General features: G+C 50.8%; 2 protein-coding genes and 1 long non-coding RNA gene across 14 annotated transcripts; 2 read left to right on the top strand and 1 right to left on the bottom strand.

Annotated features, from left to right (window-relative positions):
- The first annotated feature begins 100 nt into the window (after window positions 1–100).
- On the top strand, window positions 101–17911 carry ACOT8 (acyl-CoA thioesterase 8). Of its 8 annotated transcripts, none has more exons than XR_012419442.1 (6): window positions 101–304; window positions 2200–2333; window positions 9342–9567; window positions 15241–15398; window positions 15876–16121; window positions 17676–17911. XR_012419442.1 is itself a non-coding variant. In XM_005569186.5 (6 exons), exons 1-6 carry the CDS (start codon window positions 177–179, stop codon window positions 17792–17794), a joined length of 960 nt encoding a protein of 319 aa, XP_005569243.2. In that variant the 5' UTR covers window positions 101–176; the 3' UTR covers window positions 17795–17911. The 8 variants fall into 8 exon arrangements, 6 of the variants coding, with proteins under 6 accessions (XP_005569243.2, XP_005569244.2, XP_045218973.1 ...); XR_012419443.1 differs by lacking the exon at window positions 17676–17911 and adding an exon at window positions 16233–16395; XM_005569186.5 differs by having other exon boundaries at window positions 15927–16121.
- Window positions 13397–26463, bottom strand: SNX21 (sorting nexin family member 21). Of its 5 annotated transcripts, XM_045363036.2 has the most exons (5): window positions 26319–26463; window positions 25786–26059; window positions 25137–25294; window positions 19149–19159; window positions 16355–18967 (listed from the first exon to the last, which is right to left on the bottom strand). In XM_045363036.2, exons 1-5 carry the CDS (start codon window positions 26337–26339, stop codon window positions 18949–18951), a joined length of 483 nt encoding a protein of 160 aa, XP_045218971.1. In that variant the 5' UTR covers window positions 26340–26463; the 3' UTR covers window positions 16355–18948. The 5 variants fall into 5 exon arrangements, with proteins under 5 accessions (XP_065379288.1, XP_045218971.1, XP_045218970.1 ...); XM_065523216.2 differs by lacking the exons at window positions 16355–18967; window positions 19149–19159 and adding an exon at window positions 13397–13814; XM_045363035.2 differs by lacking the exon at window positions 19149–19159.
- Window positions 25710–27989, top strand: LOC123567144 (uncharacterized). The gene is made up of 3 exons (XR_012419444.1): window positions 25710–26089; window positions 27094–27171; window positions 27888–27989. It is a non-coding gene; the product is annotated as an uncharacterized lncRNA (long non-coding RNA).

Genomic DNA, 27989 nt, shown 5'->3' with positions numbered 1-27989 from the left:
GGCTACAGCCACCAGCGGACTGACAGGAGTCTTGACCAATCATAACCTAGGTTCCGCCTTCCCGGGGTCCGCAGGAGACTTCCGGTTACTAGGGCAATCTACCGGAAGCGTCAGGTTCAGTGTATGTTTCCGCGTCTTCCGCGGAGCGGGTGTTAGGGCCGGCATCCTTGAGCTAGATGTCGTCCCCGCAGGCCCCAGAAGATGGGCAGGGCTGTGGCGACCGCGGCGATCCCCCTAGGGACCTCCGTAGCGTCTTGGTCACGACCGTGCTCAACCTCGAGCCGCTGGACGAGGATCTCTTCAGGTAGCCGGCAGCTCCTGCCCAGCATCCCCTTCTTTAGGGCAGAAACTCTTGATCTTGACTGCCGCCCCCCGGGGCCCCTGGCTCCGGAACTAGGATGGCTCTGCGTAGGATGCACCCTCTGCCACAATTAGGAGAGAACGCACCCCCGACAGAGCTGTCCTCGCTGCTCTGGCTTCCTCCCTTCCTTTCCTTGCCGCGAGGTCTGCGCAGCCCCATCTCTAGGTAGTCCTGGAGATCTGAGCAAATATAGTGGTGACCTGAGAGACCCTGCTCGGCAGCCTGCCCTAAGCCTTCACAGGGGAGCTAGCACAGAGAGGGCAGTGATTTGCCCAAGGGCACACAGCTGATGGATCAACGTTAAAACAGACCCCGCAGCTCCTTGCGTCTTCAGTATCCTTTTCTTCTCACAATATCCCGCCCCCAGTACCATTTGGTGGGTCTGGTATCTCATTACTTATCCTAAGGCCTAAGCATGTTTGTTTCCGTCCCAGCATTGCTGAAGTTCTTGACTGCAGCGAGGGTTTCTTTCTTTGAGACAGGAGTCTTGCTCTGTTGCCCAGGCTGGAGTGCAGTGGTGTGATTTCGGCTCAGTGCAGCCTCCGCCTCCCGGGTTCAAGCATTTCTCCTGCCTCAGCCTCCTGATTAGCTGGGATTACAGGCACGCCACGGCCCAGCTAATTTTTTAATTTATTTTAGTAGAGACGGGGGTTTCACCATGTTGGCCAGGCTGGTCTCGAACTTCTGGCCTTGTGATCGGCCCATCTCTGCCAAAGTGCTGGGATTACAGGCGTGAGCCACCGCCTCCAGCCCCTGCAGCAAGGCTTCTCCTGGCTTTACTGGAAGTTATCCTACTTTGAGCTCCCTTTCTTCCACTTAAGGAATTATAAATAACTTCTTGGAGGGCTATTTGATTTTTGTTTTTGAAGACAAGATCTGGCCCTGTTGTCCAGGCTGGAGTGCAGTGGCACGAACATGGCTCACTGCAGCCTCGACCTCCCGGGCCCAAGTGACCCTTCTGCCTCAGCCTCCCGTTTAGCTGGGACCACAAGCACTCGCCACCACATCCAACTAACCTTTTTATTTTTAGTACACATGAGGCCCCACTTTGGAGCCCATGCTGGTTTTGAACTCATGGGCTCAGGCGATCCTCCCACCTCAGCTTCCCAGAGTGCTGGGATTGATTACAGGCGAGAGCCACCTGCCAGGTCATGGAGGGCTATTCGTAACTCATTGTTACAGAAAATGCCAAACAGCTGGGACGTGGGAGGCTAGAGACTTAATTATTCAGCTTCCAATGGGCCTACATTCTGGGCAAGCATTTTCATCTCTGGGACCAAGCTGCAGTTTTCTCATCTGTACACTGAAGGAGTTAGACTTGATGTCTGAGGGCTCTTGTTGTTTATTCATTTATACATTTATTTAATTTTATTTTTTGAGATGGAGTCTTGCTCTGTCGCCCAGGCTGGAGTGCAGTGGTGCGATCTTGGCTCACCTCAACCTCTGCTTCCTGGGTTCAAGTGATTCTCCTGCCTCAGCCTTCTGAGTAGCTGGGATTACAGGTGCATGCCACCACGTCCAGCTAATTTTTGTATTTTTAGTAGAGACGGAGTTTCACCATGTTGGCCAGGCTGCTCTTGAACTCCTAATCTCAAAGGATCCACCTGCCTCAGCCTCGCAAAGTGCTGGGATTACAGGCGTAAGCCACTGCGCCTGGCCCAGAAGATTTTTATGCATAAGGATATTTGCCTGGGGAAAGGACCTATGGCTTTTACCATATTCTCAAAAGGATCTTAAACCCCAATAAGGTGAAGAGATCATGCACTAGAGTCTCAGCGAGGGTAGTAGAATTTGGCCCAGTTCCCAAGTCTTTCCCTCTTTCCCCCGTCTCCCTACAGAGGAAGGCATTACTGGGTACCGGCCAAGAGGCTGTTTGGCGGTCAGATCGTGGGCCAGGCACTGGTGGCTGCAGCCAAGTCTGTGAGTGAAGACGTCCACGTGCACTCCCTGCACTGCTACTTTGTTCGGGCAGGTAAACCCCCCACTTCCTGCCCCAACCCAGCCCTGGTAGCCCAGCAGCCATTCTGGCCTTGAGGGCTGAGGTCAAAAGGGAAGAGAGGGAGACTGGAAGACAAGGGGGAGGGATGGCGGACACAGCCACCCTAAGTGTCTAGGCTGGAACAAGGTCTGGGGCTAACAATGAGCCTTGGACCTCACACTTGCTGGGACTCACTGGGTACCTGATGTCTGGCTGATAATGACACAAGACTTTGTTGCTTAACTGCTCCTTGTGGGCCTTTTGTTCTTCCATTCTTAACATAGCTCCTGGTGCCGAGCGCTGTGCTAGGTTCTCAGCGTGCTGTAACCTCTGCTAGAGGTGCGGAGGTAGGGCAGCTTGGGTTGGAGAAGAGAGCACCAGCCTGAGAATCAAGGGATCTAAGGCTTCTTTTGTCAACTGAGCATCGGGTCAATAAAAACAAACCAAAGATGTAGGGCCTAGCTTCAGCTTTGTCCATAATTTACCATGCGGCCTTGTGAGGTTAGCTCCCCGCCCTACAGCTTGGTGTACTTCAGCTGTAAAATGGAGAAGGGTAGGACCAGGGGTATTTTAGTGGAATGATCTCTACAGCTTCTTATAGCTCTGGGGTCAAATAAAGTCACTTAAAAGCTATGTGTGGTGGCTCATGCCTATAATCCCCGCACTTTGGGTGGCCATTGTGAAGGATTGTTGGAACCCAGGGGTTTAAGACCAGCCGGGGCAATAAATCGAGACCTTGTCTCTACAGAAAAATAAATAAAAGGAAAATAAAAGCAAAACCTATGCTAAAAAACAAAAACAAAAAAAACCTGTTTTCTCTCCTTCCCTCTTACCCCTAGAGCAGATGCCCCCATGTGTTCTGTGTAGATCCTCAGCTGAGAAGTTTCTGGACCTTTACAGTATGTGATTTGTATTAAGAAAAAAGTGGGGTTCCCCCTTCATTTTATAAATATGAAAATTATCCCTGTAATGGTAAATACACTTTTTCATACTGTCCCGTGTCCCTTACTCCTTATCCCTGAGGCATATTGATTGGCCCCCCTCTTCTCGGCCCCCAGTCACTGCTATAAAGTATTTGAATACTAACCTTGGGCTCAGCCAGGTTCTTATCTTTATGCTAGTTGGGAGTAAATATGTGCTTTGTTTCTTTAATTTGGTTGTAAGTACCAGCCTTTTGATATTGTAATCCTTCCAGCCTAGTGAAATACCTGGCTGTTTTGTTTTGTGGAGGTGGGGGCATTACTTGAACTCTGACTCTTCATCCTGTGATGGAAGAATGCTATGAGTCTTTGCCAGTAAAGTGTCTAGTGCAGGGCTTGGCATAATCTAGTTTTCCATAAATATTAGTTTTTGATGATTAACTTGTGGGAATAATTAAAATTTGTATAATACAGAGCATAATTGTGTGCATTATCTTGTTTAGTCTTCATAAGTAAACATGGGTGGCAGGCATTCCTGCCATCATTCTTACCTAAAGAAACTGGGACCCGAAGAGGTTTGGAACCAGCTCCCACAGTGCCCAAGGAGGCAGAGCCAGGATGTGAACCTGGTTTATGTGTCTTCGAGTGCCAAACTCTTTCCTGCTTCTTTGCTTCTCTCTTAAACTCTTGGGCGATAATTCTAAACAATGGGAGAGCTGCCAGGGTACCCATCCCAGGTTCTGGGGAAAAGATCCTCTTTCTTGGAAATTCTCCATCTAGGAGCAGCGTGAAATGAGCCGTGTCCAGGCTACCATTTCAAAATTAATAATAATTTGGCCGGGCGTGGTGGCTCATGCCTGTAATCCTAGCACTTTGGGAGGCCGAGGCGGGTGGATCACCTGAGCTCAGGAGTTCGAGACCACCCTGAGCAAAACGGTGAAACCCAGTCTCTACTAAAATACAAAAAATTAGCCAGACATGGCGGCATGCGCCTGTAGTCCCAGCTACTCTGGAGGCTAAAGTAGGAGAATTGCTTGAACTCAGGAGGCGGAGGTTGCAGTAAGCTGAGATCACGCTACTGCACTCCAGCCTGGGCGACAGAGTGAGACCTGTCTCCATCAAAATAATAATAATTATTATTATTTGTGCCCCTGCCTGTCTTGAAAGACTGCAAGATAGCTAAAATAATTGGTAGCTATTCTGGGAATATTAAAAGTCAAAGGACATCAGGCCAGTAGTAACAGGGGATTTGGGAGAAACGATCATGTCAAAATTTGGCTAAGCCATACTGTTGCAGTTTCATACGTTTAGTTCCGAGCTTCCTGGCTGCAAGGCAAAAAGGGGAGCGCTTTTATCTGTTTGTGATGCGACTCTGCCAGCTATATTGGACATTAAAACCAATGCTGTTTTTTTTTTTTTTTTTTTTTGAGACGGAGTCTCGCTCTGTCGCCCAGGCTGGAGTGCAGTGGCACAATCTCGGCTCACTGCAAGCTCCGCCTCCCGGGTTCACGCCATTCTCCGGCCTCAGCCTCCCGAGTAGCTGGGACTACAGGCGCCCGCCACTGCGCCTGGCTAATTTTTTTCTATTTTTAGTAGAGACGGGGTTTCACCATGGTCTCGATCTCCTGACCTTGTGATCCGCCCGCCTCGGCCTTCCAAAGTGCTGGGATTACAGGCGTGAGCCACCGCGCCCGGCCAACCAATGCTGTTTTTTGGCTGGGCATGGTGGCTTACACCTGTAATCCCAGGACTTTGGGAGGCCAAGGCGGGCGGATCACCTGAGGTCAAGAGTTCGAGACCAGCCTGGCCAATGTGGTGAAACCCCATCTCTACTAAAAAAAAAAAAAAACAAAAACAAAAAAACAAAAATTAGCCGGGCGTGGTGGCGCACACCTGTAATCCCAGCTACTTGGGAGGCTGAGTCAGGAGAATCGCTTGAACCCGGGAGGTAGAGGTTGCAGTGAGCTGAGATCGTGCCACTGTACTGCAGCCTGGGTGACAGAGCAAGACTCCATTAAAAAAAAAAAATTAGCCAAGCATGGTGGCCCGAGCCTGTGATCCCGGCTACTCGGAAGGCTAAGGCAAGGAGAATCGCTTGAACCTTGGGGGTGGAGGTTGCAGTGAGCCAAGACTGCGCCACTGCACTCCCACCTGGGCGACAGATTGAGACTCCATCTCCAAAAAAGAAAAAAAGATGTTTCAATTACATTTTTAAATAAAAGATGTTATGGGGGAGGGGGAGGGTTGGTCCTTGGCCATTTATCATATCAGTTATTTTTCTAAAAACGTTAATTTTTAATGTTAATTAGTTGGGTTTTTGTTTTGTTTTTAGTTTTTCTCTACAGAGGTAAATTTAGAGCTTAAAGAATTCTGAACAAGATCAGCAAACATTCTAGAAGGGCCAGATAGTAAACATTTTAGGTTTTGCCAGTGAAAGCAACTATAGACAATATGTAAACAAATGAGCATGACTTTATTACAAAAAAATTGTATTTTAAGGCAACAGTTTCCTCATCAGTACAATGGGGGTAAGAGTGGCTCTACATGGTTATTGTGAGACCAACGTGAGGAAACATACTCTCCTGTCCCATGCTGTCTGGCACCCTGCATCACTCCATAATCTTTAACTCCCTTCAGTAAGCCTCGGGGCCTACCTGCTGTGTTCCAATAACAATTTTCAAGAATAGGGCTGGAACTCATTCACACTGAAAGGCAGACCAGAGAACTGAAGGTTCTGTGATCCTCCTCAGGAATCTGTACTTTAGCTTACCTGCAGACCAAGGATTGGATTCGAGGTTTTTTTGTTTTTTCTCCCCAAGTTTGGTGATAGGGAGGGGAGACTGCCTTCCCAGTGTCTGAAAGCAGACTGCACAATTAGCTCTCTGTGGTGTCTGGACTCTTGGTAAGCCCTCCTCAAACGCCTTTAACCTTGAGGAGCTCCTACTCTGATAGAAGCGCTGCTGGTGGCAGTGCCTGATAACAGACACCTGAGCAGGCCAGTTGGCTTCAGACAGTGATGTTTATTGCTGTTGATTGAGCCCTGGGGCTCGGTTGATTCCCCATTTGCATCAGAGTGAAGGAAGCAACACTTCTCTAGACCTGCTTCTTTCATCTGATGGTTGAAAGTCATCCCCAAGATGTCTCATGGCCCAGATGTCAGGGTTCCCCAAGGCCGGCCTGACTCAGACAAAGTGAGAACTTCAGGGAAACCAGGGAAGTTCTCTTCCTCTCCAAATCTTCCCTCACCTGCTTGTTGTTGGCTGCCTTATCCCTGGCCAGTGCCTTCTACTCTGGTGGTGGTGCTCTTGGTTTTTTTTTTTTTTTTTGAGACGGAGTCTCGCTCTGTCGCCCAGGCCGGATCTCAGCTCACTGCAAGCTCCGCCTCCCAAGTGGCTGGGACTACAGGCGCCCGCCACCTCGCCCCTCGCCCGGCTAGTTTTTTGTATTTTTTAGTAGAGATGGGGTTTCACCCTGTTAGCCAGGATGGTCTCGATCTCCTGACCTCGTGATCCGCCCATCTCGGCCTCCCAAAGTGCTGGGATTACAGGCTTGAGCCACCACGCGCGGCCGCTCTTGTTTTTGAGACAAGGTCTTGCTCTGTCACCCAGGCTGGAGCACAGTGACGCAGTCATGGCTCACTGCAGCCTTGATCTCCTGGCCTCAACTGATCCTTCCGCCTCAGCCTCTTGATTGGCTGGGACCATAGGCACATGCCACCATGTCCAGCTAATTTTTATTGTTTATTTTTTGTAGACACAGGGTCTCCCTGTGTTGCCCAGGCTCTTCCACTCTGCTTTGGAGCAGAGACACCTGACAGTGAAGGACCAAATGGCTTCCGTATACATCAGGGGTGAAGTGACTGACACTGACCTTGCCTGGGAGAGACTGAATATACAAACAAACAGTGGCTAGACCATGTAGAAAAACAGAACTCTGATGCACAATAGCAGCAACCAGCACAGGAAGCCAGTCTACTGTCCACAAGTCAGACTTGTAGGAAGTCGGACCACTATCTTTACCAACCAGTCCAGCAAGCCAAATAATGACCAGTGTAGCAATTGGCCCCCAAAGCCAGGACATGATTAATAACTGATAGCTACCCTAATTTTTGCCCCTGCTTCCAACTTAGGACCAACCAGAGAAAGCCAAATATGTATCCCTAACCAATCACATAGGATGTCCCACTTTTTTTTTGAGACAGAGTTTCACTCTTGTTGCCCAGGCTAGAGTGTAATGGCGCAATTTTGGCTCCCTGCAGCCGCCACCTCCCAGGTTCAAGCAGTTCTGCTACAGCCTCCACCTCCCACCTTCAAGCAATTCTCCTGCCGCAGCCTCCCGAGTAGCTGGGATTACAGGCATGTGCCACCACGCCTGGCTAATTTTTTGTATTTTTAGTAGAGACAGGGTTTTGCCATGTTGGCCAGGCTGGTCTTGAACTCCTGGCCTCAGAAGATCTTCCTGCCTCAGCCTCCCAAAGTGTTGGGATTACAGGCGTGAGCCACCGTGCCCAGCCAGATGTCGTGCTTCTAGTTAGCCCACCAACAGCTTCCCCATGCCAAAAGCCTGCAATCAGAGCCTCCGTGAAGCCTTTTTTTCCATTACAGAGCGTTCCCATTCCTTTTCCTGCCCCTGAGTCTCTGCCAAAAGCAAGTGATGGTGGTTGACTTCCTGCTATAACAAGCTCTGATTGGCTGGGCGCAGTGGCTCATACCTATAATCCCAGCACTTTGGGAGGCTGAGGTGGGTGGATCAGTTGAGGTCAGGAGTTCGAGACCAGCCTGGGCAACATAGTGAAACCCCCGTCTCTACTAAAAATACAAAAATTAGTTGGGTGTGGTGGCACACGCCTGTAGTCCCAGCTACTTAGGAGGCTGAGGCATGAGCATGGCTTGAACCTGGGAGGCAGAGGTTGTAGTGAGCCCAGATGACGCCACTATACTTCAGCCTGGGTGACCCAGCGAGACTCTGCCTCTTAAAAAAAAAAAAAATTAGCTGGGTGTGGTGGTGCACCCCTGTAGTCCCAGCCACTCAGGAGGCTGAGGCACGAGAATCACTTGAACCTGAGAGGTGGAGGTTGCAGTGAGCCGAGATCATGCCACTGCACTCCAGCCTGGGTAACAGAGCAAGACTGCATCTCAAAAAAAAAAAAAAAAAAGAACAAGCTCTGAATAAATAGCCTTTGTTTGTTCTCAAAAAAGAAAACAACAACAGAATAAACAGTAAACAGGCTGGAGACTAGATTTACTGCTCCCTGATCTAGAATAATTGTTTGGGACTGATGACAAGATCCCAGGCACAGATGGAGCAAGATAGAAGGAAGAAGTTTTTTGTTTTTTGTTTTTTGTTTTTTTTGAGACAGAGTCTTGCTCTGTCGCCCAGGCTGGAGTGCAGTGGCCGGATCTCAGCTCACTGCAAGCTCCACCTCCCGGGTTTACACCATTCTCCTGCCTCAGCCTCCCGAGTACCTGGGACTACAGGCGCCCGCTACCTCGCCCGGCTAGTTTTTTGTATTTTTTAGTAGAGACGGGGTTTCACCGTGTTAGCCAGGATGGTCTCGATCTTCTGACCTCATGATCCGCCCGTCTCGGCCTCCCAAAGTGCTGGGATTACAGGCTTGAGCCACCACGCCCGGCTGGAAGGAGTGTTAATTTTATTTAACAAACACATATAGAGCCCTCACTATGTGCCAGATATTATGCTAAACACTTTACAACTATGGACTCATTTCATTAAAATCCTGTAAGCGATGAGCACCGTGATGATCCCCAGTTTGCAAATGAGCACACTGCTCAGAGAAGTGAAGGGTCACACAGCTGGTGAGTGGTAGAGCCAGGATTTGAATGCAAGGAATCTGTCAATGTCTCTGCAGTTTGTGCTGTTAAAGAAAAGCTCCACCTGCACAGGGAGCAGCCCGATGACAGGGCCTGGTGGTCTCTCTGTATCCCTAGTGCCTGGACCTTAGCAGACCTCAGTGAGTAGTTACCGAGATGAAATGGAATGGAAGATGAGTAATAGAGTGCCTGTCAGGCGTTGTCATGATGACAGGGCCTGTGGACCCACTGTGCCCTTGTGCCCACTGCAGGGGACCCAAACGTGCCAGTACTGTACCAAGTGGAGCGGACACGAACAGGGTCGAGCTTCTCGGTGCGCTCTGTGAAGGCCGTGCAACATGGGAAGCCCATCTTCATCTGCCAGGCCTCCTTCCAGCAGGCCCAGCCCAGCCCCATGCAGCACCAGTTCTCCATGCCCACTGTGCCACCACCAGAAGAGCTGCTTGACTGTGAGACCCTCATTGACCAATATTTAAGGTGAGAAACCTGGAGGCTCCATGGCAGACTTTTCAAAATGCAGCTCCTATCTGTTTGTGGGTCATGGAATCCTTCAGTGGGTCTTGACCAGCATTTAAAAAATACAGATTAGAAAAGAAGATACTGGGGCCGGGCGTGGTGGCTCACGCCTATAATCCCAGCACTTTGGGAGGCCGAGGCGGGTGGATCACAAGGTCAGGAGATCAAGACCATCCTGGCTAACAAGGTGAAACCCCGTCTCTACTAAAAAGACAAAAATTAGCCAGGCATGGTGGTGGGTGCCTGTAGTCCCAGGTACTCGGGAGGCTGAGGCAGGAGAATGGCGTGAACCCTTGAGGTGGAGCTTGCAGTGAGCTGAGATTGCACCACTGTACTCCAGCCTGGGCAACAGAACGAGACTCCGTCTCAAATAAAAAAAAAAAAAAAAAAAGGCCGGGCGCGGTGGCTCAAGCCTGTAGTCCCAGCACTTTGGGAGGCCAAGGTGGGCAGATCACGAGGTCAGGAGATTGAGACCATCCTGGCTAACACGGTGAAACCCCATCTCTACTAAAAAAAACAAAAAAACTAGCCGGGCGAGGTGGCAGGTGCCTGTAGTCCCAGCTACTCAGGAGGCTGAGGCAGGAGAATGGTGTAAACCCGGGAGGTGGAGCTTGCAGTGAGCCGAGATCCGGCCACTGCACTCCAGCCTGGGCGACAGAGCGAGACTCCATCTCAAAAAAAAAAAAAGGAAAAGAAGATATTGGAGTGAATAATATGTATGTATTTAGGGCAAGAATCCTTTTGTGAAACTTGAGGTTTAGTTGTGTGCGTTCCTGGTGTGTGTCTGTATTGGGCCATGGTATAAAATGAAGGGCTTGGCCAGGTGCGGTGGTGCATACCTATAATCCCAGCACTTTTGGAGGCCAAGGCAGGAGGATTGCTCGAGACCAGGAGTTGGACACTAGCCTGGCCAACAGCAAGACTCCATCTCTAATTTAAAAATAAAGCTGGGGCTGGGTGTAGGGGCTCACACCTATAACAACACTTTGGGAAGCCCAAGCAGGAGGATCACTTGAGCCCAGGAGTTCAAGACTAGCCTGGGCAACATGGTGAAACCCTGTCTCTACAAAAAATACAAAAATTATCCGGGCGTGGGGGCACGCGTCTGTAGTCCCAGCTACTCAGGAGGCTGAGGATCGCTTGAGCTTGGGAGGTGGAGACTGCAGTGAGCCGAGATCATGTTATTGCACTCCAGCCTGGGCAATAAGAGCAAGATTCTGTCTCAAGAAAAAATATATATATACACACATACACGCACACATACACATATACATATACATACATATATACACATATACACATATACACACATATATACATATACACACATATATACACATATACACATATATACATATATACACACACACACATGTATACACACATATATACATATACACAAATATATATACATATATACACACATACATATAGTTGTTTTGTTGTTGTTTATATGTTTGTTGGTTTTTGAGACGGAGTCTTGCTCTTGTTGCCCAGGCTGGAGTGCAGTGACACCATCTTGGCTCACTGCAGCCTCTGCCTCCCAGGCTCAAGCGATTCTCCCGCCTCAGCCTCCCAAGTAGCTGGGATTACAGGTACCTGCTACCACACCCGGCTAAGTTTGTATCTTTTTTTTTTTTTTTTTTTTTTTGAGACGGAGTCTCGCTCTGCTGCGCAGGCTGGAGTGCAGTGGCGCATCTCAGCTCACTGCAAGCTCCGCCTCCTGGGTTCACGCCATTCTCTTGCCTCAGCCTCCCGAGTAGCTGGGACTACAGGCACCTGCCACCATGCCTGGCTAATTTTTTTTTTTTTTTGTATTTTTAGTAGAGACGGGGTTTCACCATGTTAGCCAGGATGGAATTTTATATTTTTAGTAGAGATGGCGTTTCACCATGTTGGCCAGGCTGGTCTCGAACTCTTGATCTCAGGTGATCCACCCACCTTGGCCTCCCAAAGAGCTGGGATTATAGGCATGAGCCATAATTTCCCCATACCCGGAAAAAAAGTATATATATATACTGAAATACTTCTGTAACCACTTGGTAAATACCACCTCCCCAGTCCCCTAAGTGATTCCCTCTTTTCCCTCAGGCCCCTGGTCCAGCAGCTTAGGACTAAATGTGCACCAGGAGTGAGTGTCCTCTAGAGAGCTGCAGAGCTATGGCCTGTGTTTGATTGGTCACTGCCTTTTGCCTTAGTGCATATCTTTTTTGTTTGTTTGTTTGTTTGTGTTGAGACAGTCTCACTCTGTTGCCTAGACTGGAGGGCAGTGGCGTGATCTCGGCTCACTGCAACCTCTGCCTCCCAGGTTCAAGCGATATTCATGCGTCAGCCCCCCACGTAGCTGTGGTTACAGGTACACACCACCATGCCTGCCTAATTTTTGTATTTTTTTAGTAGAGACCAGGTTTCGCTATGTTGACCAGGCTGGTCTCAAACTCCTGACCTCAAGTGATACACCTGCCTTGGCCTCCCAAAGTGCTGGGATTACAGGCGTCAGCCACCTGCATGTTTTATGTATATGAAACGTATATACAAAAATACAAATATGTATTTTCCCCTAACCATTAGACCACCAGGGAGCATGTTAGATATTTTGAATACCTGGTAAAATATATTTGTTTGGATCATACCTAATAACGTTTGAAAAATGCTGGTGCAGGGGAAAGAGCTCTGGGTCTGGCCAGACACAGGACAGACACATGGATTCTAGCCAGGACTGTGCCTCTGTTAATGCTCACCTGCTGTGGGACAGTGCTCAACTCCCCAGTGCCCTAGTTTCGTCTAAAAAATGGGAATGCTTGGCTGGGCGCAGTGGCTCGCGCCTGTAATCCCAGCACTTTGGGAGGCTGAGCCGGGCAGATCACGAGGTCAGGAGATTGAGACCATCCTGGCTAACACAGTGAAACCCCATCTCTACTAAAAAATACAAAAAATTAGCCGGGCGAGGTGGTGGGCGCTTGTAGTCCCAGCTACTCGGGAGGCTGAGACAGGAGAATGGCGTGAACCCGGGAGGTGGAGCTTGCGGTGAGCTGAGATCGAGCCACTGCACTCCAGCCTGGGCAACAGAGTGAGACTCCATTTCAAAAAAAAAAAAAGGAAATGCTCATTTCTGCCCTACTTCTTAGCTATATCATAAGGAGATAGTGTCTCTGTCTCATGCTAGATACTGGGGAGGCAGCAGAGTATGATGGGATGGATGTGGGTTTGGGAACCTGAAAGTCCTGGATTCAATCCTAGATTTTGCCCCTACTAGCTGTGTGAGTTTGGACAAGTTGCTTTCCCACTCTGAGCCAGTACTCTCAATTATAAAATGGTGCTAATCATATTCCTACCTTATAAGGTTGCTGTGAGGATTAAATGAAATAAAAGAGATAAGGCACGTAGTGTGCTAGTACTAACTAGCACAATGGCAGTGAATTGTAGTTATATCACTGTTTTATTTATTTATTTATTTATTTTTTTTTTTGAGACAGAGTCTCGCTCTGTCGCCCGGGCTGGAGTGCAGTGGCCGGATCTCAGCTCACTGCAAGCTCCGCCTCCCGGGTTCACGCCATTCTCCTGCCTCAGCCTCCCGAGTAGCTGGGACTACAGGCGCCCACCACGGCGCCCGGCTAATTTTTTGTATTTTTTAGTAGAGACGGGGTTTCACCGTGTTAACCAGGATGGTCTCGATCTCCTGACCTCGTGATCCGCCCGTCTCGGCCTCCCAAAGTGCTGGGATTACAGGCTTGAGCCACCGCGCCCGGCCTATATCACTGTTAACAGAAAAAACACAGGGCCTGGTGTGTGGTTGCAACTCGACACATGTTTGCTGAAATGAGAGGAAGACATTGTTAAAGGACCTTGAATTTAGATCTGTACTGTTCAGTAAGGTAGTCTGTAGCCACTTGTGGCTATATTACATTAATTAAAATTAAATAGGGCCGGGCACAGTGGTTCATGCCTGCAATCCCAGCACTTTGGGAGGCCAAGGCGGGTGGGTTGCCCAAGGTCAGGAGTTCGAGACCAGCCTGGCCAACATGGTGAAACCCCATCTCTATTAAAAATACACACACACAAATTAGCCAGGCGTGGTTGCGCACGCCTGTAATCCCAGCTACTCAGGAGGCTGAGGCAGGAGAATCGCTTGGACCCAGGAGGCAGAGGTTGCAGTGAGCAAGATCGAGTCACTGCATTCCTGACTAGGCAACAGAGCGAGATTCCATCTAAAAAAAAAACAAAAAAACAAAGTCAATAGAATGAACAGTTCTGTTCCTCAGTTGCATTAGTCACATTTCAGGTGCTCCATAGTCACATGTGGCTAGTGGCTACCATAGTGTGCAGTGCAGAGAGGCATTCCGTCATCATAGAAGGTTCTGTCGGACAGCACTTCAGAGGACAGGGGTGAAAATGGCAGTACCTTTGTAGACCACTGTGGGTGGTTGTCACTGTATTGAAGGGAATTCCTTGGAGTGGGCTCCTCCCCTTGGGGGGACACAATGTTCCCTACTGTCTAGGGTTTCATAACTCATAACTCAGGCCAAGTCAGGCAGAGTGTTTCTTGAGTGTTTAAAATAATGAAGTGGCTGGGCACAGCGGCTCACTCCTGTAATCCCAGCACTTTGGGAGGCTGAGGTAGGAGGATCACTTAAGTCCAGGATTTTGAGACCAGCCTGGGCAATGTAAGGAGACCTCATCTCTATGAAAAAAGGAAAAATAATCCCAGAACTTTGGGAGGCTGAAGCGGGCAGATCATGAGGTCAGGAGTTCGAGACCACCCTGGCCAACACAGTGAAACCCGTCTTTACTAAAAATACAAAAATTAGCTGGGCGTGGTGGCAGGCGCCTGTAATCCCAGCTACTCGGGAGGCTGAGGCAGGAGAATCGCTTGAACCTGGGAGGCGGAAGTTGCAGTGAGCTGAGATTGCACTGCCTTACTCAAGCCTGGGCGACAAAACTAGACTCTATCTCAAAAAAGAGAAAAAATAAAAATATTAGCTAGGCATAGTGGCGTACACCTCTAGTCCCAGCTACTTGGGAGGCCAAGGCGAGAGGATGGCTTGAGCCTGGGAGTTGGAGACGGCAGTGAGCTGATGGCGCCACTGTACTCCAGCCTGGGTGAGAAGACAACCCTGTCTCAAACAAACAGAAAATAATCGTACTGTGGACCCAGATTGCCTAAGTCCAAATCCTGTCTCTCCAGTTTTTAAGCAAGCTACTTGGACTCTGTGCTTATTTCACTGATGAAATGGGGGTAATAGTACCTATCTCACAGGGTTGTTGTGAGGAATACTATCGTATGTACAATGCTTAGAACAGGGCATATTATCGGGTATGCCTTATTACTATGATGTGTTGGTTAGATATACGTGATCTTGACTTCAGTGTTGGTTATGAGGTAGGTTACTATCATTATCCACACTTTGCAGATGGGAAAATAGACTCAGAGAGATTACTAATTAGCACAAGACCACATGGCTCATAAGTGGCAAAGAAGGGATTCAAACACTGCACTATCTTGCCTGGCACGAGGGGAGGGGAGCTTTGGGGATATCTTCCCTGTGGAAGAATGAGGGGAGTCAGAAGAGGCAATGCAGATGTGACTTCCTCTCTTCCTGGGTCTCACCCCATCCCTCTCCCCTTTACTTTCAGGGACCCTAACCTCCAAAAGAGGTACCCAGTGGCGCTCAACCGAATTGCTGCTCAGGAGGTCCCCATTGAGATCAAGCCAATAAACCCATCCCCCCTGAGCCAGCTGCAGAGAATGGAGCCCAAACAGATGTTCTGGGTGCGAGCCCGGGGCTATATTGGTAAGATGACCCCAGGGATGGGAGGAAACCACTCTCCAAGGGGTGTACCACTCATTTGCTGTGTGACCTTGGGCACATGAGTTCCCTTCTCTGGGCCTGTTTCCTTATCTGCATGACGGGGAAGTTGGCTTAGCTTCTCACCTGGGGCCTCTCAGCCCTTTGCATAGGGAGAATGTGGAGGTGACTATAATCCCAACACAAGGCCTTTCTGAGGAAGGCAAGGCACCTCACTGGGGTTGTTGTCCAGCTTTGCTGCTAACCGTAAAGTGTCTTTGTGCAAATTGGAAGATGACACCCCTTTTGGGGCCTAGTGTGGGAGACTTGGGTGAATTTCAGTCCCTGCTCACCCCTGCCCTCCCCATATCACCATCTCACTTATCCCCCGTCACACATACACACTGTAGGCCAAGTGCTCTTGTGCAGCAACCAGTCTGCACACCCATGCACGGGAGTCCCTTTTTCCCTACCTCCCTGCAGGTCCTGAGCTGGAAAGCCCAGGAGCCCAGGGCTGATGGGGACCTGTTGCAGGCGAGGGTGACATGAAGATGCACTGCTGCGTGGCCGCCTATATCTCCGACTATGCCTTCTTGGGCACTGCAGTGCTGCCTCACCAGTGGCAGCACAAGGTGCACTTCATGGTCTCATTGGACCATTCCATGTGGTTCCACACCCCCTTCCGAGCTGACCACTGGATGCTCTATGAGTGCGAGAGCCCCTGGGCTGGTGAGTGTGGGGCCGTGTGGGACAAGGGCACTGACCTTGGGTGGCAGATGCTGACTTCCCCTGACTTCCTGTGTGGCACTGCACAGGTCACTTCCTTTCCTTCCCTCCTAGGCTTTCGCATCTTCATCTTCAAAATGAGAGGGTGAGGCTGGGACACCTGCTCTGCTCTAAATTGCTAGAATGTGCTGGGAATGTGATTCACCTTCTCCCAGGGACCCAGTTCTAGTCCCAGAACCAGTTCAGATTCTTTTTATTACAATAGGCAAATCGTGTCTTCCGTCTGAGCCTGTTTCCTCATCTAAACAAAGAGGGTTACATTACAGCAATGGTATCCAAACCCGGCAGCCCATCAGACTGCCATTTGGGGACGCCTTTTCAAAATAGATTCTGATTCCACCCTCAAGATTCTGACTCAGTAGGTCTTGGATAAGGTCCAGGAAACTGTATGTTTAAGTTCTCTAAGTGACTCTGATTAACCTGATTGGGGTTGGAGCATTCAGTAGTCCCTAAGGGCCTCACGGCTTGGACATTCCTTGCAGGGGAGATAGAGAAACAAGACTCATTCATCAATGTCTAGCTTCAGAACCCTGACCTCCTTTCCAAGGGAGTACATTTCAAATGAAGAAAGGCTTTGCTCGATAAACCAAGGGAAAAACTTAAGGACTCGTTATACTCAGATAAGGGGTACTCTCACGTACCAATAGCATCCCAATCCAAGATTGATAACCTTGAAGTGAGGATGTGGGTTCAGATTTGGCCTCATGATGGAACCAAATTCCTGACCCTCTCTGGATTTCAGTCCTGGTCTGGAAAACTGCACAACACATAACTGCTTCCTTTGGCTACTGTGAGAACTGAGTGAGCTCTGCTATGTGTAAGGGAAACCAGCAATCATCCTCATAAACATCAGACTCAGGCCCAAAGCCAGCAAGGGAGCAAGAATCTCCAGGTGGGGAGGGAAGAGGCCAGACCTCGTGGCTTTAATTCCTCTGCTGAGCCCCTTCTTCCCCTTGGTGGTGGTAGTGGGGATATTTTTCAGGAATCACCACTTGGAGGATCTGGCTTGATTTATTATACAGGGAGCCAATAGGTTTCCTAACACGAGTGGCCAGAGGGATAGCAGTTCTGCTTGGCCAAGCAGTTGAAGGAGACTGTTCTGAGAGCTCCTCCCTCCGTGATCTTTTTGAGGAAGCGAGCAGAGGTGTGAAAGTGCTTTTAAACTATCAAGTGGGGTTCCTGTGGGAGGAGTTACCCCTCAATGATGGTCCATAATAAGATCAAGAAGGGGCATTTGGAGCAGCCATGACACTCAGCACACCCTTGTGTGGGGCAGCCCTGCCCTGGGCCAGACCCTTTTCAAGAAGTCCACTTGGAGGTCGGGCGTGGTGCTGTGCTAAGCCTGTAATCCCAGCTGCTCAGGAGGCTGAGGTGGGAGGATCCCTTGAACCCAGGAGCTTGAGACCAGCCTGGGCAACATAGACTCTGTTTCAGAAAAAAAGAAGTGCATTTGGCTGTTCTGAAGCAGGCCATCCTCACCTTTCACCTCACCCACAGGTGGCTCTCGGGGGCTGGTCCATGGGCGGCTGTGGCGTCAGGATGGAGTCCTAGCTGTGACCTGTGCCCAGGAGGGCGTGATCCGTGTGAAGCCCCAGGTCTCAGAGAGCAAGCTGTAGCCAGAGGTACCAGCTTGGCCTGGGGCTTCAAGAACCTCCCATCTATCCCCATTCCTGAGACAGCAGTTACAGTCCCTTTTGGCCCTCACATCCAATAAAGAGACTGATACCACTGGAGTGGCTGGCCTTTAATTCCCCTGGGCCAGACCTTGCCTTCATCCCTCAACTCCAGGACTCCAGGGCAGAGTCCCTGGCCTTCAGAGGAGGCCTCGCCAGCTTGGGGGCCCACCAACAAGGGAACATTGCCCCTGACCTGTGCCACAGCCCCTTGGCTGTTTATAAGCTGGAGAGGCTGTGTCAGACTTCTTCCCTGTACTATACCAGGGCAACCTCAGCCAAAGCTCATCCTGAGCCCAGCTCAACAGAAGTTTCCTTGATCTGCTTCACATTCTCTTTTGGAACTTCTAGGTGCTCCCAGCTATTCTGTCCTCATTGGGTCCTTCCCCTGCATTCTGGGGCAGCCTCTCTCCTCACAGTGGCCTTAAACCTAGGCAAGGGTTAGTCCAGCACCTCCTTGATGAGCAGTTCTTTGAGACTAGGGGGTGGCGTGGGGGTAAGGCCTGCCTCCTGCAGGGCTTGGAGCCGAGCCTCTGATTGACGTTTGTCCAGGCCCAGGCGCCAGGAGAGTCGAACATGGGCCTCCAGAAAGGGTGCCAGCAAAGGGTGGAGGCTCTTGTCCCCAAGCAGCTGCAGGGCCTTCTCACAGCATGCCCGGGCCTCCCCAGGGTCTTCCAGCTCCTGGTGGCACACGGCCAGCCCAGCCAGGGTCAGCAGGGGGCGGTCTGGGCCAGAGGGGGTGCCCAGCTGGGCTTGCAGCTGCCAGGCAGTGGCCCAGAGTGCCAGAGCCTCACGATAGAGGCCAGTACAGGTGAGGCTCTGTGCCCGCCGCAGCTCTGGCAGCACGAAGAAGTCCTGCAGGTCTGGGGCATGGCGCAGCTCAGGCACTGCCTGCAGGTGACCCAAAAACTGCTCAAAGGCCCGGCTACGGCGGGCAATGGTCTCTGCAGTAAAATTCCGGCGCAGCCGCTTACGGGGGAAGGAGATGGCAGCCATTGGGCCCCGGAATTGCCGCTGCAGGTTTCGGTGCAGCCGCTCAAAGTCCGAGTAACGGCGAGAGATCTGGGCTGGCTGGCAATCTGGCGGCCCTGGGCCTATCACGGCGAGGGTGTAGAGCTGCAGGGAGGGTGGGTGTCAGGGCAAATGCAAGTTGTCCATGGGCCCGTTCCCTCCCCATCCCTCCCCATCCCCCACACTCCCAGCTGTGCCTCCCCACCTCTTCCTTTCACCCCTGGGATAGCACCCAGGAGGGCGGGAGCTGCTGCCACAGTGGCGGGGAAGCCCAGTCCCATCTTACCTGAGGTTTGTCTGAAATGACCCAGGCCCAAGGCAGCAAGAAGAGAGAAAGACAGAGATGAGCTTCAGTGCCCGGGGCTGCTGCCCCTTTTTTTGTACTCCCTTCCCATAGAGCAGTTAGTTCTTCTGACAGCCCCCGCTGGAAAACCAGACAAGAGCTGAAACCCAGGCCAATCTCTTGGGTCTCCTTTAGGAACAGCACGGAGCTTGTTCCACTTTGGACACCTGGCCTCCACATCCCCGGTCAGGATTTTCCAAACTAGACCCAGAGGACAGGTCTGTAGATAGCCACAATTGCCATAACTGTGAAAAGTATACTGGCCTAGGACTCAAGTTCTAACCTAAGGTCAGCTACTCCTTCCCTGTGTGACCTCAGGCAAGGCCATCACCTCTGGGTCCACTTCTGTTTCTAGTGAAGGAAGTGCTCGGTCAAGTCAGTGTTTGTCCAAAAATGAGACATGTACAAGTATTGGTACCTGAGGTTTTTAGGTGGTGTGCACTAGAGTAAATATCACTGCATCAGAATCAGGAGGTGGTTCCCCTTTTAATTTTTTTTTTTTTTTTTTTCCGACAGGGTCTCACTCCATTGGCCAGGTTGAAGTGCAGTGGTACAATTATAGCTTACTGCAGCTTCATCCTCCTGGGCTTAAGCATTCCTCCTGCCTCAGCCTCCCAAGTAGCTAGGACTATAGGCATGCACCACCACACCCAGCTATTTAAAAAATAATTTTTTTTTTTTTTTTTGTAGAGATGGGGGGTCTCCCTATGTTGCCAGGGCTAGCCTTGAACTCCTGGCCTTGAGCAATCTTCCTACCTTGGCTTCCCAAAGTGTTGAGATTACAGGCATGAGCATCACACCCAGCCTAATTGTTTTTAATCTTTCTGACTACAAATTGAGAAGCTCTCAGTTTTGTTTTTTTTGTTTTTGTTTTTGTTTTCAGACGGAGTCTTGCTCTGTCGCCCAGGCTGGAGTGCTGGAGTGCAGTGGCGCACTCTCGGCTCAGTGCAAGCTACAGCCTCCTGGGTTCATGCCATTCTCCTGCCTCAGCCTCCTGAGTATCTGGGACTACAGGTGCCCACCACAATTTTTTGTATTTTTTGGTAACGACGGGGTTTCACTGTGTTAGCCAGGGGGGTTTCACTGTGTTAGCCAGGATGGTCTCGATCTCCTGACCTTGTTGTGATCCGCCCGCCTTGGCCTCCCAGAGTGTTGGGATTACAGGCGTGAGCCACCATGCCCGGCCAGCTCTCGGTTTGGTTTTTTAAAAAGTACTTCTTGGGCCAGTTGCAGTGGCTCACGCACACACCTATAATCTCAGCACTTTGGGAGGCCAAGGCAGGTGGATCACCTGAGGTCGAGAATTCGAGACCAGCCTGACCAACATGGAACAAAAATGCAAAATTAGCTGGGCGTGGTGGCACATGCCTGTAATCCCAGCTACTTGGGAGGCTGAGGCAGAAGAATCGCTTGAACCTGGGAGGCGGAGGTTGCGGTGAGCTGAGATCGCTCATGGCACTCCAGCCTGGGCAACAAGAGTGAAACTCTGCCTCAAAAAAAAAAAAAAAAAAAACCTACTTCTCTAACACTTCTCATCTCCATTTTTAGAAAAGAACCAGAAAGTGGATCTCAGGTCAGGGCCTTCTTTAGGCAACAGCATCTAGGCAAGATTTAATGATGTTTCATTTTCACTACTTATTACTTACTTACTTTATTTAGTCTCACCCTGTCACCCAGGCTGGCATGCAGTGGCACAATCTCTGCTCACTGCAACCTCTGCCTCCCGGGTTCAAGCAGTTCTCCTGCCTCAGTCACCCGAGTAGCTGGGATTATAGGCATGCACCACCACGCCTGGCTCATTTTTATATTTTTAGTAGAGACGGGGTTTCACCATGTTGGCCAGGCTGGTCTCAAACTCCTGACCTCAGGTGATCTGCCCACCTCAGCCTCCCAAAGTGCTGGGATTACAGGCGTGAACCACCGTGCCTGGCCCACTACTTTTATTTTTATGGCTAGCTTCTCTCTGTGGCAAGTGAGACTTTCCACATGCAGTAGTGCTATGAAGTTGTCTTTTAAACTTACTTAAAGGATGGGCACAGTGGCTCATACTTTTTTTTTTTTTTTTTTTTTTGAGACGGAGTCATGCTCTGTCGCCCAGGCTGGAGTGCAGTGGCCGGATCTCAGCTCACTGCAAGCTCCGCCTCCCGGGTTCACGGCATTCTCCTGCCTCAGCCTCCCAAGTAGCTGGGACTACAGGCGCCCGCCACTTCGCCCAGCTAGTTTTTTGTATTTTTTAGTAGAGACGGGGTTTCACCGTGTTAGCCAGGATGGTCTCGATCTCCTGACCTCGTGATCCGCCCGTCTCGGCCTCCCAAAGTGCTGGGATTACAGGCTTGAGCCACCGCGCCCGGCCATACTTATAATACCAGTACTTTGGGAGGCTGAGGCAGGAGACTGCTTAAGGCCAGGAGTTCGAGACCAGCCTGGGCAACATGGCAAGACCCTGTCTCTACAAAACAAAAAAGAAAAGAAAAACAATTAGTTGGGTACTTGTGGTCCCAGCTACTCAGGTGGCTGAGGCAGTTGGATAATGTAAGCACAGGAATTCGAGGCTGCAGTGAGCTACGATCGTGCCACTGCACTCCAGCCTAGGCGACAGAGCAAGACTCCGTCTCAGTAAATAAATTTATTTTAAGAAAAAAAATAGGTTCGGCCGGGCACAGTGGCTCACACCTGTAATCCCAACACTTTGGGAGGCTGAAGCGGGCAGATCACTTGAGGTCAGGAGTTCAAGACCAGTCTGGCCAACAGTGAAACCCCATCTCTACTAAAAATGCAAAAGTTAGCCAGGCGTGGTGGTGGGCACCTGTAATCCCAGCTGCTCAGGAAGCTGAGGTGGAAGGATTGCTTGAACCTAGGAGGCGGAGGTTGCAGTGAGCTGAGATTGCACCACCGCACTCACGCCTGGGCAACAGAGCAAGACTCTGTCTCAAATAAAAAGAAAAAAAAATAGGTTCATTTAAAGAAAAATGTTAAGAAGAAAAGAGTACAAGTGGCACTTTTAGATAGGACAAGAACCAGGGAGGTACTGGAATGACTGAGGTTTGGAAAACACTGAGCAAGATGACCACTAAGCTCCCCGCCTCCCAGGTCTGAGAACCTGAATATGGATTAACCGATAATTCCAAGCCAGCGGGTTTAAAAGGAGAGTTAACAAGTGTTAGATTTTAAAGGCACCCTAACAGCAAATCCAGATCTTTCTCTCACATTTGTTCTGTGGAACTGACAACGCTGTAGCCACTCCTGGTCAGTTAGGTTTGCCTACTCTGTCCTCTTGAAGATTCACAGTGTACATTAATATTAGGGATTAAAAAGTTTAACAATAGGCTGGGCGTGGTGGCTCAAGCCTGTAATCCCAGCACTTTGGGAGGCTGAGACGGGTGGATCACAATGTCAGGAGATCGAGACCATCCTGGCTAACACGGTGAAACCCCGTCTCTACTAAAAAAATACAAAAAACTAGCCAGGTGAGGTGACGGGCGCCTGTAGTCCCAGCTACTCGGGAGGCTGAGGCAGGAGAATGGCGTAAACCCAGAAGGCGGAGCTTGCAGTGAGCTGGGATCTGGCCACTGCATTCCAGCCTGGGCGACAGAGTGAGACTCCGTCTCAAAAAAAAAAAAAAGTTTAACAATAAAGACACTTACTGTATTCTCATTTAACTGCATTCTCAGAACATATTGCCTGCAAAACCTTTATTTAGAAACAGCTATTAACATTCCAGGGAACCAGTTTTCTGCAGGACACACTTTAGGACACCAGTTTTCTTCAGGACACACTGGTCTATATAATAAGCCTTTATGTTCATCTAGTTTACATTTTGTATCCATTATCTCACTGATCCTTGTAACGTGCAGCCAGATGGTGATAATGATCTTGGTTCCATTACCCAAGCACTTACCCTGTGCCTCCTGCTGTACCAAGCACTCTTTACATCTATGATTTCATTTAATCATCACAACAGCACTGCAGGGAAGGTGTCCTTATCTCTGACAGCTGAGGAAGCAGGCTCAAAGAGGGGGCAAAGGGCTCAAAGATGTGCCCTAAGTCACACAGGTGGAAAACAGCCCAGCTGGGATTTAAACCCAGGTTGATCTGACTCCAAAGCCTGTGCCCTTCACCCCCCCAAGTTAAGTGGGGAATTAGAGTCCCCATCTTACAGAGGAGGTGCCTTGCTTCTCCAGACACAGGCCAGGGCATACTTGGCCATCCTGCTCTATCTTGTCATCCCTTCCCATCCAGGTACCCACAGTCACCCCCATTCCTCTCAGCCTCTGAGGTGTTCCTTGGTGTCCCCTTCCTGTGTATGAACCCTTGTCCACCCCAGAGTTCTGAGACCTTTGCCACTTCAGACTTCATCACTGGCCACACGTGGTGGTGCATACCTGTAGTCCTAGCTACTTGGGAGGCTGAGGTGGGAGGATCGCTTAATTGAGCCCAGGTGGAGGTTGCAGTGAGTTATGACTGCACCACTGCACTCCAGCCTGAGTGACAGAACGAGACTCTGTCTTAAAAAAAATTTTAGGCCGGGCGTGGTGGCTCAAGCCTGTAATCCCAGCACTTTGGGAGGCCGAGACAGGTGCATCACGAGGTCAGGAGATCAAGACCATCCTGGCTAACATGGTGAAACCCCGTCTCTACTAAAAAAAATGCAAAAACTAGCCGAGCGAGGTGGCGGGCGCCTGTAGTCCCAGCTACTCGGGAGGCTGAGGCCGGAGAGGAGAATGGCGTGAACCCGGGAGGCGGAGCTTGCAGTGAGCTGAGATCTGGCCACTGCACTCCAGCCTGGGCGACAGAGCGAGACTCTGTCTCAAAAAAAAAAAAAATTTTTTTTAAAGACTCAATAATCGAAGTTGGTCCCTGCTGAAATTGGAGTAGTCACCCCATGGGTGTGGCTCTTGCTTACTAACAGCAACAGAAAAGGGTGGAGAGGCCCAGATGTGGGACTGGGCTCCAGGCCCCCTCCTGCTGAGTCAGAGGTGGAGAAGGGTGGTGAAGAGGAGGAGAGTGAGAGATGGAGAGCTGCCACTGACAGGAGTGGCCAGCTCAGTCGCCTTTCAGGCCTGGCCTGAAAAGGGACTGGAGCAGAAGTTGCTGCGGGCATTAAAGGAGCAGACCTCATTCTCCAAGTCAGTCTCTCAACAGCAAGGAAAACAGCAAGGGACTCCAAGGTCCTCCCCAACACTGCTCTTCATCCTAACCTCCACCAACTCCCTAAGTCTAGCCCTTAGGACAAGACTATTCTGTACAGGGTCGGGTGCTTGAGAACTGATTCACCTGTGTGTTATAAGGACACAGCAGGCCCCAGATGACAAACATTTGCAACCCAAAGTTAAATAATAATGACATTGCTACCATTTCATTGAGCACTTCATAATGCCAGGCACACTGCTAAGGGCTTTCTGTCCACTGTCTCATTTAACTCCCGCTGTAATCCTCTGAATTTTCCCCATTGCTATAGTGAGGAAACGGAACATGACCAAGATTAAACAACTCACCCAGAGTCAAACAACTGGAAATAAGTGGAAGTCAAGGTTGGTCTGGATTGAAAGCCTATTTCCTTAACCACCAGCTCATGCAACTTGGATCTCAAGTTTGACCCAGATAACATCTGTCTCTCCCTATCTCACATCTTGCTACAATTTGCAAAAACCTTATGGGCTGGGTAGGGAAGTGCACACACCAGTTCTCTCAGTCTCAAAACCAGGATAAGAGGAAGGTCCTTAATCCCCACGTCACTCAGTCTCAAGGAAACTAAGTCATTTGTGTGAGGATTTGCTCAAGTTACATCCCCTTTCTGACCTCAGTTTCCCCATTTGTAAACGAGGTAGCCATTTATAACTGCATAGACCCCTCAGGAAGTTGGGGTCTTCCCTACTTGCTCGTAGCAATACTTCTAGACTCACAGCCCAGGGGTTCTGGACCCTCACTCACCACGTACTTGGAGGGCGGGTCCTTGACAACGTTAGCGCTGGTCACTTCGAAGAGCAGCCGCTGGGGTGTCAGGGTGTTCCGGGACTTCTTCCAGAAATCCTGCAGCTGCCGCGCCAGGAGCTGACTGCCCCGCTGCCCATCAGGTTGGGGGCTCCGTTCTGCAGACACATGACCAGTCGTATCAATGGGCCTAGGGCCAGGGTCGACATCAATCACTGCCGTGGCCTCACTCATCCTCCTAATGTGAGGCAGGATTTACCCCCATTTTACAGAAATGGAAACTGAGTGACAGAGAGGCACCGAGAAGCCAAACACCGTGCCTGGCAGACAGTAGGGGCTAAATTAATAGCTCCACCCTCAAAATATCGCTAATACATCATTTCCATTCGGATCCCAGGCCCTGTACATTTAATGCCCGCAGCCAATTCTGAGATGAGAGTGAGTTCTCCCACTTGACACAAGGGAAAACTTGGCTCAGAGGGGGGTTAAGACTCTCTCAAGGTCACATAACCAAGAGGTGGCCCAGGCTCTTTAAGAAGTGTGGGAGTTTCAGCTGGATCAACTCAGCGCCCTGGATGCTCTGGGAACGCAGCAGGGATGGAGGCCTAATCCAGCCCCAGGGTTCCCGCCTCCGTCCTCCTGCACTCGCCTGCGTCTTCTCCTGACGTCCCATCCCCGAGGGGCAGCGGGTCAGGGCCAGCCTCCGCGTCGTCCTCGTCCTCGTCCTCGTCGTCCTCGTCGTCCTCGGCGCTGGTGAAGCTGAGGGTGCCGCTGAGTCGGGAGGACAGGCCCTCGGCGTCGTCGTCCTCCAGCTCTGAGCTCTCCGGAAACTGCTCGGCCTCTGGGGTGGCCGCCGCCTCCCCGGGGCCGTCGCCTGCCAAGGCGTGCCGCAGCCGGTGCAGGAGCCGGGAGGCCATGGCACCCTGGGGGGAGCGCGCGACGCTGTGTCCCAGGTCCGGGAGGAGGAGGACCCCAGCCTGGCTCAGGAGGAGGAGGGGCGGGGCCCAACCGGAGAGGGAGGGGCGCGCGGAGGCCCTACCCCCTGGCAGTCCGAGGTCCTGCGAACCAGGGGACCCAGCTCGCGTCGCTTTCCCCGCAACCCACTTAGCCTAGGACCGCGTTCCTGCCCGGAGGGGCTCGGGACCCTCCCAACGTCTCTTGCGCCGCCTCGTGCGCCTCTACCTCCTGCGCCCCACGGTGCATTCAGGGGCGTGCCGCGCCCCAAGGGTCGGGGTGCAGCCCCCCGCAGCCCATGGAGGCCGGCCGGGCTCTGCAGGGCTCCGCTGGGCTCAGGCCGCTCCGAGCGCCGCTCGGGCCGCTTCCTGCTGCCGCCCCGCCTCCTGCCCCGCCCGCTCGCCCGAGCCGCCGGAGAATCCCGGGCCCTTGGCTCTAGGAGGGACTTGGGAAGCCTAGGTCGGCCTGAGGGAGTCCCAGGCCTGCCGCAAAATCATTCCAGTCCGGCCAGGCGCATACCCTCCTGGAATCCTCCCACCCCACCCACGTCATCTCCAATCTGCCCCACTAATTTCCACCCAACGCTCTTTAACTTCACAAAGTAATTATGCGATATTAGGGAGGCCATGTCTCCCGAAAGAAAACGAAGGCCAGGAGATGTGTGATTTGGGTTGGAATCTGACCTCGCTGAGCCTAGATTTTCTCGTATGTAAAACAGGAACAGTACTGCTAAAACTAATTTTGCAGCTCTTGTAAGAATCCTCGTTCAGGTGGCGGGCGCCTGTAGTCCCAGCTACTCGGGAGGCTGAGGTAGGAGAATGGCATGAACCCGGGAGGCGGAGCTTGCAGTGAGCCGAGATCTGGCCACTGCACTCCAGCCTGGGTGACAGAGCAAGACTCCGTCTCAAAAAAAAAAAAAAAAAAAAAAAATCCTCGTCCAGTGCCTGGCATAGAGCAAGGGCTGACGAAGTGATCACTTACATAATGATTATTGTTCCTACAGTGTTTGCAGGATTGCACAATCTGATTTGAACCTCATACATGGGAAGTAGGCAAACAGGGAAACTGAGGACCAGAGAGGGTGAGTTACTTGGCTAAACCACACAGCTTGCCAGAGTTTTCTTTCTCTCTCTCTGTCTCTCTCTTTCCTTCTTTCTTTCTTTCTTTCTTTTTCTTTTGAGATATAGCCTCACTCTGTTGCCTAGGCTGGAGTGCAATGGCACCATCTTGGCTTAGTGCAACCTCCGTCTCCCTGGGTTCAGGTCATCCCTCCCACCTCAGCCTCCCCAGTAGCTAGGACTACAGGCGTTCGCCACCACACCCAGCTAATTTTTGTATTTTTTGTAGAGATGGGATTTGGCCACATTGCCCAGGCTGGTCTCGAATTCCTGGGCTCAAGTGATCTGCCTGCCTCTGCCTCCCTCAGAGGTCTCTGAGTATGGGGCCTGGAGCCCGTACTGCCCTTTTCCCGTGCAGCAGGCCTGATCATCTCAGCGGCTCCCCAGCTTTGTTTTATCTTTTATCCTCAGGGCAGCTGCAGGTCAAGAGAAAGTTATTGTGGCTTCCTGTCACAAAGCCTAGATATCAGTTGTTAGGGCAGATTTTGATAGTTATACAACAAATAAAATCAAAATCTCTCCAAAGTAGCTCCTGCCCTTTCTGGGTGGTGCAAGACAGAGGGGTAGGGGAAAATGCCTTAGAATAAGCAGAAAGTATTTCAGCTCCCTGCCTTCCCATGTGAGCAGAAAGGCTGGGGTTCTTATTTTCTGAGGATCCACTTTCTACATCCCGCTCTAGGCACTTTACTGTCACATCCGTCCCTCACAGCGTCCTAGGGAAGAGGCTGTAACTGGACATTAATGGTCCATTTTCAAGATGAAGAAACTGAGGTAAAGTGAC

The sequence above is a fragment of the Macaca fascicularis genome, chromosome 10 (genome assembly GCF_037993035.2).
Source record: "Macaca fascicularis isolate 582-1 chromosome 10, T2T-MFA8v1.1".
NCBI lineage: Eukaryota > Metazoa > Chordata > Mammalia > Primates > Cercopithecidae > Macaca > Macaca fascicularis.
This window is presented reverse-complemented; position numbering and strand designations above follow the sequence as displayed.

Excerpts from the sequence above, each read along its gene's own strand:
- SNX21 (XM_045363035.2), bottom strand. The coding sequence starts at position 26,339 with ATGCACCGTGGGGCGCAGGAG. Across the intron at positions 25,295-25,785 it reads GACGTCAGGAGAAGACGCAG|AACGGAGCCCCCAACCTGAT; the intron begins GCGAGTGCAGGA and ends ATGTGTCTGCAG. Across the intron at positions 18,968-25,136 it reads ACCCGCCCTCCAAGTACGTG|CTCTACACCCTCGCCGTGAT; the intron begins GTGAGTGAGGGT and ends CCCTCCCTGCAG.
- ACOT8 (XM_005569186.5), top strand. The coding sequence starts at position 177 with ATGTCGTCCCCGCAGGCCCCAGAAGATGGGCAGGGCTGTGGCGACCGC. Across the intron at positions 2,334-9,341 it reads CTGCTACTTTGTTCGGGCAG|GGGACCCAAACGTGCCAGTA; the intron begins GTAAACCCCCCA and ends TGCCCACTGCAG. Across the intron at positions 16,122-17,675 it reads GTGCGAGAGCCCCTGGGCTG|GTGGCTCTCGGGGGCTGGTC; the intron begins GTGAGTGTGGGG and ends CCTCACCCACAG.